The following is a 13030-nucleotide window of genomic DNA, read 5'->3' as shown; positions in this document are numbered from 1 at the left end:
TTTGCACATTTTTAAATCTCAAATTAACTTTTAAAAAATTACATTTAATTCCATTTAGGAAAAAGTAGATTTTAAAAGAAAAAAACTATTAGGGAGTTCTTCATATCTTGTAATGATTAATTAAAAGCAGAATGTCAATTTTGCCACCTCCAAGTTTCAAGAAGAGAGAAGAATGTGCCTTGAACCTCTGCCTGGTGGCCGAAACTGGATGGATTATAAATACAGACCCCTCCCGGCCTCCCAGACAGGACCTGCCCCCACACCCTGGGACTCCCCCGGCCCCCATGCCCCCAGACACAACCTGCCCCGCGCCGCCCCCCGCACGACTTGCCCCGCACCCCCCTTCGCCCCCCCCCCGGCACGACCTGCCCCGCACCCCCTTCCCCCCCCAGGCACGACCTGCCCCGCAACCCCCCTTCGCCCCCCCGGCACGACCTGCCCCGCACCCCGTCCCCCACCCCGGGCACGACCTGCCCCGCACCCCCCCACCCCGCGCCCGCTGGGACAGGGCCTGGCCGCCCGCGGGGCTCGCTGTCCTTCAGAGTCACTGGGTCTCCGTCCCGAGGCGTTCCGCACAACTAAGACCGGGCCGCGCTCCTGGGCAAGCCGAGGCAGCTTAGCACACAGGCCACCCGGCCTCCCCGCTCTGTGTCACGTGTCCTTCTCTTGCGCTCGCCCCACAAGGGCAAGGACCCCCAGGCGGTTCTCGTTCCCTGGCGGAAGGCCGGCGGCCACCCATCCCGGGCCCACCGCACGGCGCCGTTGCCCCTTTAAGAGCGGAGCCTGGCGCTCAGGCGCAGTGGGGCCGCTGCGCGCGGGCGCTGTCGGCGGCTGTTGCCTGCGGCCCAGGCGGCGGCCTCGGCGGTGGAGCGCGGTGGGGAGGGCCGTAGGGGCGCCTGGTCGCGGCGGGCCGAGCCCGGAGGTAGAGCCGCCGCCCTTCGGGCCTGGCCTGCGGCGGGCGGGCGGTGTCTCCCCTTCGTTCCTTTCTCGGTCTCCCCGTCTCCGTTCCCTCGTCTCCGTTCCTGGGGGCGCATCTCCCTTACCTCGGTCCCCTCCCCGGGGGCATTTGCACCCCACTTCGGCCTCCAGCACCTCAACCTCCTCCTCGCACCGGGGGGCGTCGCCCCCACCTCGGCCCCCTGCTCACTTCGGCCTCCCACCTCGGGGCGTGTCCCCAACTTCGGTGCTCTCCCGGCGGGGTGTTGCAGTCTCTGGACTCCCCGGAGTGGGACCGTCCCGTGCGCCCCCCTCGCGTCCTGGAGCCCCCGTAGCCACCCCATGCCCGTTGCTTGCACCCTTGGATTACTCGCTCTCCCAACCGTAGTGTTTGTAATAGTTTAAGGAAAGTCAGGAATTGACGCGTTTAAAATAAATTCAACCTTGGGCTTTTTCAGAAAACGGCAGAGTCCCGGGCCTTGGAGGTACTCAGGGTTGGAGCAGACTGTAAAAGTCGGGGGAGAACTCACCAGGGTTTGTGCTTTGTTTTTGTGCGGGCAGCAGGGGAAGCCTTCAAACTGATGTTTGTTCCGGTGTTAACACACCTCAAAAGGCCATCTAAGTACCTAACCCTCCTACCCCCAAACTCCTGTGCCTATGTATTTTCCTTTTTTCTTCTCAACAAAGTAATGGCTAAAGTAAACAACTCCATCCTGGGTTTACAGTAGAATGTCATCCAAGAACTAGTGAAGTCCAGATTTCTCTGTAATAGCTTAAATTGTTGTGGTTGTGCTCAGGGGAAATAGAGGCATAGACTTGGAGGTAATGGCGTCCTGCTCCTCAGGCCAGCACCCCTGCCCCAAAACCCCGCTCTGCTCAGATGTGGACGTGGAACATGGCCTGGGTATAGGACCCTGCGCCCAGAGGAGGAGCTCATTTCCTATTTTGCAGTTTGTTGTTAAAAAACTTCGTTTGTATTTAGTAGAAATTGTTCCATTGGTCCTGCTCTCCCAGGAATACCAAGTCAGCGGGGCCTCATGTGAGTCTTTCAAGTGTCTGGAAAAAACCAGCCTGATTCTTTGTAAGAGTTCTGGTTTCCAGGGTTAGAAGTCTGAGTTTTTCCCATCATCCTGCCCACCAAGGCTCCTTTTTTTACTGGGATCTGTTTTAAGAAGTGACACTCAGATTGGACCGTGGTCCTCCTTGTGCATTCTGGCAAACTTAGCACTTCTCCACTCCCACGTGGGCTTTGAGCTTGTGCTGACACAGAATCACTGCCTCCCCATAGGGTACAGTCGTGAGGCCTTCCCCTTCTGCTGCTGCTCAGCAGAGCCTCTTCACTCTGCCCTTGCTACTGTGAGCAAAGTTGTTGCGCTGTGGACGGTTCATGCGGAGTAGTGCATTGCATTAAGGCTTGCAGAGTTTAATACATGTTTGAAAGCCAAGTGCAGCTTCACCACCACTACCTTGACTGTGTTTTGAAATTAGGTGACAGTGATAGGATTTGGTTTGGCAAGGACATCTTTGGGCCTGCTGTTGGTGGTGTTTCGGTGACCTCACCACTGCTCACATCCATGGTCAGTGATTGATAGCTCATCGTGTGTTCCTTGGCACCCCATCAGTGGCAGTAGATGGGGTTACCCCCTAGTCATGGAGCCTGTCATTGTGGAATAAACAAAGATTGCCCACCTGTTTTTTGCTCACTTGAGAACCTTTAAGGCTGCATTTTGGTGTGGTATAAAGCACACAGGGCTTTGGCCAGACAATCACGGGTGTGAATTCCAGCCCTTCCTCCTGGCTGTGCGACCATGAGCAGAGTAACCTCTTGGCCCTGATTTGCCGCATGATGTCATAGCCTAAGTGAAGTCGTGACTGGCAGGTAAACAAGTTGCTGTGGAGTCGATTCCAACTCCTGGTGACCTCTTCTGTCCCAAAATAGAACTGCACTCTATAGGGTTTTCAGTGGCTGTGATCTTTCCAAGTAGATTTTCAGGCTTTTCTTCCTAGGTACCTCTGGGTGAGTTTGAACTGCCAACCTTTCAGTTAGTAGCTGAGCGCTTTACTGTTTGTGCCAACCAAAGCTAGCCTTTAGATATGTAATGAGCTTTCAAACTGAGGAAGAATTCAAAATAAGCAGTAAGTACTTAGTAGAAAATGAAACATGCCTAATATTTGGTTTATTTTGATTTTGTAAAGATAGAGTGATGGTATCGAGATAGAGTAGTACAACGTTGTATACAGGCTCTGGGTGACCCAACATTTCTTAGTAGGATATGTGATTTTAGGTCTTTTCCCAGATAGACCCTTAAATATCCAAACTCATGACTCCACTTCTGAGCAGTAGCCCACAATTTAGATGACTGTCCCAGGCTCGGGGCATAGTCTTTAGCTCAGGTCTCAGTGGCTTATCCAGATTAAACTTGGCCTCATTAACACTTACCTGTCCAGCTGTGTTAACTGGCCATGGACTATAATATAAGGGCTCTGAAACTGTTTAAAAAGGGTATAAGAAATCAATCCTTGACCATTGCAGTGGTCTGAAAAGCCTAGTATTCAGTTCTAAAGTCGGTTATGAAGGTTAACTGTACTGATGTCCCGACTGTAAAATGGGAAGAGTATTTTATTATGCCATACCCTTCAGACATTTTTTTTACCTGTTGTAAAAGGCCAGTGGTTCATCATGGCATATTCCTGGGACAAGCCATCACATCACAATTTCCAGTTGTGAGTGTGTGTGTGTAAGAGTAGAGTATCTCCCCTGCCCCTAATATTTCTTTTTTTTAATTTATTTATTTATTGTGCTTTAAGTGAAGTTTACAAATCAAGTCAGTCTCTCATACAAAAAATTATGCATACCTTGCTATGTACTCCTAGCTGCTCTTCCCCAATGAGATAGCACATTCCTCCTCTCCTCCGTGTATTCCCTGTGTCCATTCAACCAGCTCTTGTACCCCTCTTCCTTCTCATCTCGCCTCCAGACAGAAGCTACCCACATAGTCTCATGTATCTACTTGAGCCAAGAAGCACACGCCTCACCAGTGTCATCATCTGTCTTATAGTCCAGTCCAATCCCTGTCCGAAGAGTTGGCTTCAGGAATGGTTCCGGTCTTGGGCTATGAGAGCGTCCAGGGACCATGACCTCTGGGGTCCCTCCAGTCTCATTCAGATCATTAAGTCTGGTGTTTTTACGAGAATTTGAGATCTGCATCCCACTGTTCTCCTGCTCCATCAGGGATTCTCTTTTATGTTCCCTGTCAGGGCAGTGATGGTGGTAGCTGGGCACCATCAAGTTCTTCCGGTCTCAGGCTGATGTAGTCGCTGGTTTATGTGGCCCTTTCTGTTTCTTGGACTCATCTTTAGCATATGTTTTTGGTATTCTTCATTTTTCTTTCCCCCAGGTGGGTTGAGATCAATTGATGCATCTTAGATGGCCGCTTGCTAGTGTTTAAGACCGCAGATGGCTCTCACCAAAGTGGGATGCAGAATGTTTTCTTAATGCGTTTTGTTATGCCAGTTGACTTAGATGTCCCCTGAAACCATGGTCCCCAACCCCCCGTGCCAGCTGCTTCGGCCTTAGAAGTGTTCTGTTGTATTCAGGAAACTTCTTTGCTTTTGGTTTAGTCCAGTTGTGGTGAACTCTCCTGTATTGTGTGTTGTCTTTTCCCTCACCTGAAATAGTTCTGGTCTACCATCTAATTAGTGAATACCCCTCTTCCTCGCCCCCACCCTCATAACCATCGAAGAATATTTTCTTCTGTGTTTAAACTTCTTCTAGCGTTCTTATAATAGTGGTCTTATACAATATTTGTCCTTTTACAACTAACTAATTTCTCTCAGGATAATGCCTTCCAGATTCCTCCATATTATGAGATGTTTCGCAGATTAATCATTGTTCTTAATCGTTCCATAGTATTCCATTATGTGAATATACCATAATATATTTCTCCATTCATCCGTTGACTGGTACCTTGGTTGCTTCTATTTTTTTGCTGTCGTAAACAGTGCTGCAATGAACATGGGTGTGCATATATCTGTTTGTGCGAAGGCTCTTATTTCTCTGGGATATATTCCAAGGAGTGAAATTGCCGGCTCATATGGTAGTTCTATTTCTAGCTTTTTAAGGAAGTGCCAAATTGATTTTGAAAGTGGTTGTACCAGTTTGTATTCCCACCAGCAGTTGTAAGTGTTCCAGTCTTTCCACAACCTCTGTAACATTTATTTTGTGTTTTTTGGATTAATGCCAGCCTTGTTAGGGTGAGATGATGATATCTCACTGTAGTTTTAATTTGCATTTCTCTACTGGCTAATGATCGTGAACATTTCCTCATGTATCTGTTAGCTGCCTGAATGTCTTCTTTGGTGAAGTGCATGGTCATATCTTTTGCCCACTTTTTGATTGCATTATTTATCTTTTTGTAGTTGAGTTTTTGCAGTATCATGTAGATTTTAGAGATCAGACGCTGATTGGAAATGTCATAGCTAAAAACTTTTTCCTAGTCTGTAGGTAATCTTTTTACTCTTTTGGTGAAGTCTTTGGATGAGCATAGGTGTTTGATTTTTAGGAGCACCCAGTTATCTAGTTTCTCTTCCAATATTTCTTTATGTTTCTAATTCTGCTTTTGGAAATCTAGAGGATTGTGAGGGGAAAACAAATATAAACTTTGTATGAAAGTATTACAGTGTGTGAAGACTGATTCAGAGAACAGGTCAGTGTTTACGAGGCCTGGTAGTTTTTCCCTAACATGACCAAGTATGTTAAAGCTACTCCCGGGGCAAGTATAGTCTTGGAGAGGATATTTGTATAGTTGTGGGAGAAGTTTGACTGTGGAGTGTAAGAAGGGACACTGCATGAAGTAGTTGGGCTCAGAGAGGAGGAAGTGCCGTGCCTTTTCTTCTTGAGGGCAGTTTGGAAGAAGGTGAGAAATGTGGTTTTTTGTTTTTGAAGAGCTGGGAAGGTACACAGTACACACTTCTAAAGTGGGCGTAGGAAGTTCTAGTGGCAGCTTCTCTTACTCCTAAGATTAGGCCTTGAAACAATAAGGTATTTGTCACAATATGTTAAATTTGGGAAGACAGTTTTGTTGATGTTGCCTTTGTGTAAAATTTTATCATCAAAGTATACATATCACCATATTGAGTGGATTACTTGATTTAGGTGAATGTTGTGTTTAAAAAAAAAAATTTTTTTTTTGTGTTTATGTGGGTGTGTAGGGCTCCCAGATAAAATATAGGATGCCAATTAAATTTGAATTGCAAATAAACAACAAATAATTTTTTAGTATTGGTTGTTTAGCTGAATTTCAGATTTAACTGGAAGGTTTTTCCCCCTAAATCTGGTATCCCTAGGGAACAGGATGGGTGGGTGTTAACAAGGTATTCCATCTCTATTTGCAGAACCAGAATCTGGAATTAGTATATTTTGTTGTCCTGTGCTGCCCTTACTTTAACGTAACTAGCTCTTTTCACCCTAGTGCTGCCCTGAGGATGGGAGGTGCCGTGAGTGCCGGGGAGGACAATGATGAACTCATTGACAACCTGAAGGAGGCCCAGTACATCCGCACTGAGCTGGTGGAGCAGGCTTTCCGTGCTATCGATCGTGCGGACTATTATCTTGAGGAGTTTAAGGAAAACGCCTACAAGGACCTGGCGTGGAGGCATGGGAACATCCACCTTTCCGCCCCATGCGTCTACTCAGAAGTGATGGAAGCCCTGGACCTGCAGCCTGGACTCTCATTCCTGAACCTGGGCAGTGGCACTGGCTACCTCAGCTCCATGGTTGGGCTCATTCTAGGTAAATCAGGAGGACTGGAGGCCCTGCTGTGAAGCACAGTGTCTGCGTGGCATAGGGCTTGGTCTTCTTCCTAGAGAAGGTGTGTTTAGTTACTGTGTGTCCTATGTGAGTGGGGACCAGACCCTCTTGTCCTGGCTTCTGCAGAAGTCACCCAGTGCTTTTTGCACCTGGTACCCAGGTGGTGGCTGGAGACGTGGTGGGAAAGCCACATCACATTTTCTACTCTGTCCCTTGTCTTTCCCACACCTCTCCCGTTCCATCCACACCCCACAGGTAGCTCAGCATACCATCGTCCTGAGGGGTGATGGGCCCAAAAGGTCTGTGTGACCTGACCTCACCACGCCCTCCGCTCAATTTCATGGACTGCCTCCTCACTCCATCTCTACAGTGAGGATAATGGGATCATAGTTCTTCCAAGTAGTTTTTGTTTTAATACTAAAATAGAATAATAACTATGTTATTTATTTTTAAATAGATTTCAAGGATGAAAGGGATTTCAAAGGTTATCTTGTTTGAAGCCATTTAGCGTATTTTCATAAATAAGCTGTGACAATGTACACGGGAATACGGTCATTTTTAATCATAATAAAAGCAGTGTCAGGTAACTAAGTATCTGTTGAGTTCCCACTTTGTTTTAAGTGCTCTAGTTGGGAAAAGTGCCTTTTTGAGTGTGACACATGGGCACTTACAGGAGTGGCAGGTGCTGGGCTGGGTCTTTCCAGGTCCCTCCAAAGAGGAGGCAGGCCCAGAGGCTGTGCCACAGATGAGGGGGCTTAGACCAGAGGTGGCGGCGGTATAGCTGGTGTGAAGTAGCTGGAGTCTGTGCATTTTTAATAATTTTATTTGTTTTGTTGTTGCGAATATGCACAGCAAAACATACACCGATTCGGCAGTTTGCGCGTGTACCATTTAGCGACATTGATTACGTTCTTCGAATTGTGTTACCATTCGCACCTTCCTTTTCTGAGTTTTTCCTCCCCTATTAACATAAATTCACTGTCCTCTAAGGCTTCTAATCTGGGTTGCTGTTGTCAGTTTGATCCCATGTGGATAATTCTTTTTTTTTTTTTTTTACAGGTTTTATAAGGCTTTTTTTTTTTTTAACTTTTATTGAGGTTTAAGTGAACGTTTACAAATCAAGTCAGACTGTCACATATAAGTTTATATACACCTTACTCCGTACTCCCACTTGCTCTCCCTCTAATGAGTCAGCCCTTCCAGTCTCTCCTTTCGTGACCATGATGCCAGCTTTCAACTCTCTCTATCCTCCCATCCCCCCTCCAGACAGGAGATGCCAACACAGTCTCAAGTGTCCGCCTGATATCATTAGCTTGCTCTTCATCAGCATCTCTCTCCTACCCACTGTCCAGTCCCTTTCATGTCTGATGAGTTGTCTTCGGGAATGTTTCCTGTCCTGGGCCAACAGAAGGTTTGGGGACCATGACCGCCGGGACTCCTCTAGTCTCAGTCAGACCATTAAGTCTGGTCTTTTTATGAGAATTTGGGGTCTGCATCCCACTGATCTCCTGCTCCCTCAGGGGTTCTCTGTTGTGCTCCCTGTCAGGGCAGTCATCGGTTGTGGCCGGGCACCAACTAGTTCTTCTGGTCTCAGGATGATGTCAGTCTCCGGTTCATGTGGCCCTTTCTGTCTCTTGGGCTCTTAGTTATCGTGTGACCTTGGTGTTCTTACCATGTGGATAATTCTTAAAAGAGCATAATGCTCAAGGCAGATATTTTTTACTAAGTTAAGCTAAATTATTATTTGGTTTTAAGAAGACTTCTGGGGATATTTTTGATTTAAGGTTTAAAGATTATCTTAAGGCAGTAGTTTCACTAGTTCATCCAACCCTCAAGGCTCCAGGATGTCTGGAGTCCGTGAGAATTTGAAATTCTGTTCTTTATTTTCCCCCTTTTGGTCAGGCTTCTTCTATGAAATCTTTGGTTAAAATGCTCAGTAATGGTAGCCAGGCACTATCCAGTTCTTCTGGCCTCATGGCAAAGGAGGCGGTTGTTCATAGAGGCAAATTGCCACACAATCTATATCCTATTCCTGACTCTCCCTCTTTCTCTGTTGTTCCATGCAGATAGAGACCAATCATTGTGCCTTGGATCGCTCCTTACAAGTTTTTAAGATCCCTGGTACTACACATTGAACTAGGAGGTAGAACAGAAGCACTAAACGTGTTATTAGGCCAATTAACTGGCATGTCCCTTGAAACCATGACCTTAAACTGCCAAACCAGGAAGCCAAATCCCATGAGGTTTTTGGTTGTACACAGGCAGCCTTAGTAGCTGCTCCTTTTTTGTTTTTTGTCACTGTAAATATATCTATCACACAACTTTTGCCAATTCAACTCTTTACAGGTATACAGCTTATTGACAGCAATTACGATAATTGGCTGTTCGACCCTATGCTTAATCAACGCAATATTTCCATCACCGTTAGCCTCCCCTTACCCCCTTTCTCCTGCCTGGTAAGCACTAATAAACTTTGTTCTCTATACATTTGCCTTTTCCTTTTTTTATATCTAAGTGAAGTCATACAATATTTGTCCTTTTGTGATTGACTGACTTCACTCAGCATAATGTCTTCTAGCACCATCCATATTGTGGCATGTATCAAGACTTTGTCTCTCCTGCTGGCTGAGTAGTATTCCATTGTATTTATATACCACATTTTGTTTATCCATTCATGACAGACATTTAGGTTGTTTTTACCTTTTAGCTGTTGTGAATAGTGCTGCAGTGAACTTTGGTGTACGAATCTCTCTTCGAGTCTCTGCTTTCTAGTCTTTTGGGTATATATCTCGGAGTGGGATTGCTAGGTTTTAGTTTTTTGAGGAACTGCCACACCGTTTTCCACAGTGGCTGTCCCATTTTACTTTCCCATGAGCAATGGGTAAGGGTTCCAGTTTCCCCACATGCTTGCCATCATTTGTTTTATTTTTTTATCCTAGCCATCCCAGTGGGAGTGAAATGGTATCTTATTGTGGTTTTGATTTGCATCTCTGATGGCCAGTGACACTGAGTGTCTTTTTATGTGTTTGGTGGCCATTTGGATGTCCTCTTTGGTAAAATATTTATTCAAGTCCTTTGCCCATTTTATGATTGGGTTATCTTTCTTTTTGTTGTTAAGTTGTTGGAGTTTTATATGTAATTTGGGTAGTAGATTCTTGTTGGACATGTGGTTTCCGAAGATATTCTTCCAGTTGGCAGCTTGTCTTTTCACTTTTTTGGTAAAGCCTTTTGCTGAACAAAAGTTTTTAATATTTATGAGGTTCCATTTATTCATTATGTCTTTTGCTGTTTGTGCTTTTGTTATTACATTAGATAATCCATTGTCAGTGTTGCCCTGCTTTTTCTTCTAAGAATTTTATGGTTTTAGTTTGCACATTTAAGTCCTTAGTCCATTTTGAATTTGTTTTTGTGTATGGTGTGAGGCATGGATCCTGTTTCATTTTTCTACATGTGAAAATCCAATTTTCCCAGCGCCATTTACTGAAGAGACTCATATTTCTCCATTGAATGGACTTAGCACCCTTGTCAAAAATCAGTTGACCGTAGTTGTATGAGCTTATTTCTGGACTCTAAACTCTGTCCCATTGGTCTGTGTGTCTATTGTTATATGAGTACCAGGCTGTTTTGATTACTGTAGCTATGTAGTATGTTTTAAAATAAAAAGTGTGAGTCCTTCTGCTTTGTTCTTCTTTTTCAGCATTGCTTTAGCTATTCGTGACCTCGTGCCATTCCATATAAAGTTGAGGATTGGTTTTTCTATTTCTATAAAGAAGGCTGTTGGAATTTTGAGCAAGATTGTGTTGAATCTATACGTTGCTTTGGGTAAGATTGACATCTTAACAATATTAAGTCTTCCAGTCCCTGAACGTGGAGCATCTTTCCATTTATTTAAGTCTTCTTTAATCTCTTTCAGTAGTGTTTTATAGTTTTCATTGTGTAAGTCCTTCACATCCCTGGTTAGATTTATTCCTAGGTACTTTATTCTCTTAGATGCTGTTGTAAATGATATTGTTTCCCTAATTTCCCTTATAGATTTCTCATTGCTGGTGTAGAGAAACCCAGCTGATTTCCGTTTGTTGACCTAGTACCCTGCAACTTTGCTAAATTACTCTGTTAGCTTTAAAAGTTTTCTTGTGGACTCTTTGGGATTTTCTATACGTTGTTGTTGTTAGGTGCTGTTGAGTCGATTCCAACTCATAGTGACCCCATGCACAACAGAAAGAAACACTGCCTGGTCTTGCGCGATCCTCACAATTGTTGCTGTGTTTGAGCCCATTGTTGCAGCCACTGTGTCAGTCTGTCTCGTTGAAGGTCTTCCTCTTTTTCACTGACCCTCTATTTTACCAAGCATGATGTCCTTCTCCAAGGACTGTTCCCTCCTGATAACATGTCCGAAGTATATGAAATGAAGTCTTAACCATCGCCGCCTCTAAAGAGCATGCTGGCTGTACTTCTTCCAAGACAGATTTGTTCGTTCTTCTGGTAGTCCACAGTATATTCATTACTCTTCGCCAGAAGCATAATTCAAAGGTGTCAGTTCTTCTTAGGTCTTCCTTATTCATTGTCCAGCTTTCACATTCATTTGAGGCGATTGAAAACACTATGGCTTGGGTCAGATGCACCTTAGTCCTTAAAGTGATATCTTTGGTTTTTAACACTTTAAAGAGATCTCTGGTGGCACACGTTATCTGATTTCTTGACTGCTGCTTCCGTGGGCCTGATTATGGATCCAAATAAAATGAAATCCTTGACAAATTCAATCTTTTCTCTGTTTATCGTGATGTTGCTTAATGGTCCAGTTGTAAGGATTTTTGTTTTCTTTATGTTGAGGTGTAATCCGCACTGAAGGCTGTGATCTTTGATCTTCATCAGTAAGTGCCTCAAGTCCTTTTCACTTTCAGCAACCAAGGTTGTATCATCTGCATAATGCAGGTTGTTAATGAGTCTTCCTCCAATCCTGATGCCCCGTTCTTCTTCATATAATCCAGTTTCTTAGATTATTTGCTCAGTTTACAGATTGAGTAAGTGTGGTGAAAGAATACAGCCCTGACACACACCTTTCCTGACTTTAAACCACGCAGTGTCCCCTTGTTCTGTTTGAATGACTGCCTCTTGGTCTAAGTATAGGTTCCTTGTGAACATAATTAAGTGTTCTGGAATTCCCATTCTTCGCAATGTTATTCATAATTTGTTATGATTTACACATTGAATGCCTTTGCGTAATCAGTAAAACACAGGTAAACATCTTTCTGGTATTCTCTGCTTTCAGCTATGACCCGTCTGGCATCAGCAGTGCTATACCTTGTTTCATGTCCTCTTCTGGATCCAGCTTGAATTTCTGGCAGTTCCTTGTCGATGTACTATTGTAACATCTTTTGAATGATCTTCAGCCAAATTTTCTATATAGGACCATATTATCTCAAATAGAGATGATTTTACCTCTTCTTTTCCAATCCGGTTACCTTTTATTTCTTTTTCTTGTCTTATTGCTCTGGCTAGGACTTTTTTTTTCTGTTTGTTTTGATTGCCCAAACTAGAATTTATTTACTTTTGGTGTCAATATACACAACCAAACATACCTCCATTCACAGTTTCTACAGGAACAGTTCAGTCACAGACTACATACTTCACGTCGTGTCACTATTCTATCTCTACCCATATTGGTTAATCTTCTCTGCCCCTTAAAGTTCTCATCTGTGCTTTTATTATTTATTAATTTTTATTGTGCTTTAGGTGAAAGTTTACAGAGTGAATTAGTTTCCCATTCAATAGTTTATACATAAAGTGTTCCATGACATTGGTTGCATTCCCCACAATGGGTCAGCACTCTCCCCATTTCTGCCCTGCATTTCCCGTTTCTTTTCCTCTGGATTTTCTACCCCTTCCTGCCTTTTCATCTTTGCTTTTGGGCAAATGTTGTCTTTTTGATCTTATATAATTGATTGTTCCAAGGAACACATTCTTCTTGGGTGTTATTTATTTTATGGGCCTATCTATTGTTTAGCTGAAATGTGGTCTCTTGGGAGTGGCTTCAATTCCAGGTCAGAATAGTGCCTTAGGGCCGTAGTCTTGGGGATTCCTCTGGCTAGGACTGCCATAGTCTCAGGGATTTCTCTGGCTAGGACTTCTAATATAATACTGAATAGACGTGGTAAGAGTCAGTACGTTTGTCTTGTTCCGGATTTCAATGGGAAAGCTCTCAGTCTTTCTCCAGTAAGTATAATGTTGGCCGTTGGCTTTTCATGTATGCGCTGAATCATATTCAGGAATTTTTCTTCTATTCAA

The 13030-nt window shown here is 44.3% G+C and overlaps 1 protein-coding gene across 1 annotated transcript in view; it reads left to right on the top strand.

Annotated features, from left to right (window-relative positions):
• Window positions 1–827: 827 nt before the first annotated feature.
• PCMTD2 (protein-L-isoaspartate (D-aspartate) O-methyltransferase domain containing 2) overlaps window positions 828–13030 on the top strand; it is a 30915-nt gene continuing 18712 nt past the window's right edge. The window contains 1 exon segment of the mRNA XM_049869404.1: window positions 828–6727. Within this exon segment, the coding sequence (XP_049725361.1) occupies window positions 6421–6727 (307 nt within the window). The 5' untranslated portion in view covers window positions 828–6420.

This window comes from Elephas maximus, chromosome 25 (genome assembly GCF_024166365.1).
Source record: "Elephas maximus indicus isolate mEleMax1 chromosome 25, mEleMax1 primary haplotype, whole genome shotgun sequence".
In the NCBI taxonomy this organism is placed as follows: Eukaryota; Metazoa; Chordata; class Mammalia; order Proboscidea; family Elephantidae; genus Elephas; species Elephas maximus.
This window is presented reverse-complemented; position numbering and strand designations above follow the sequence as displayed.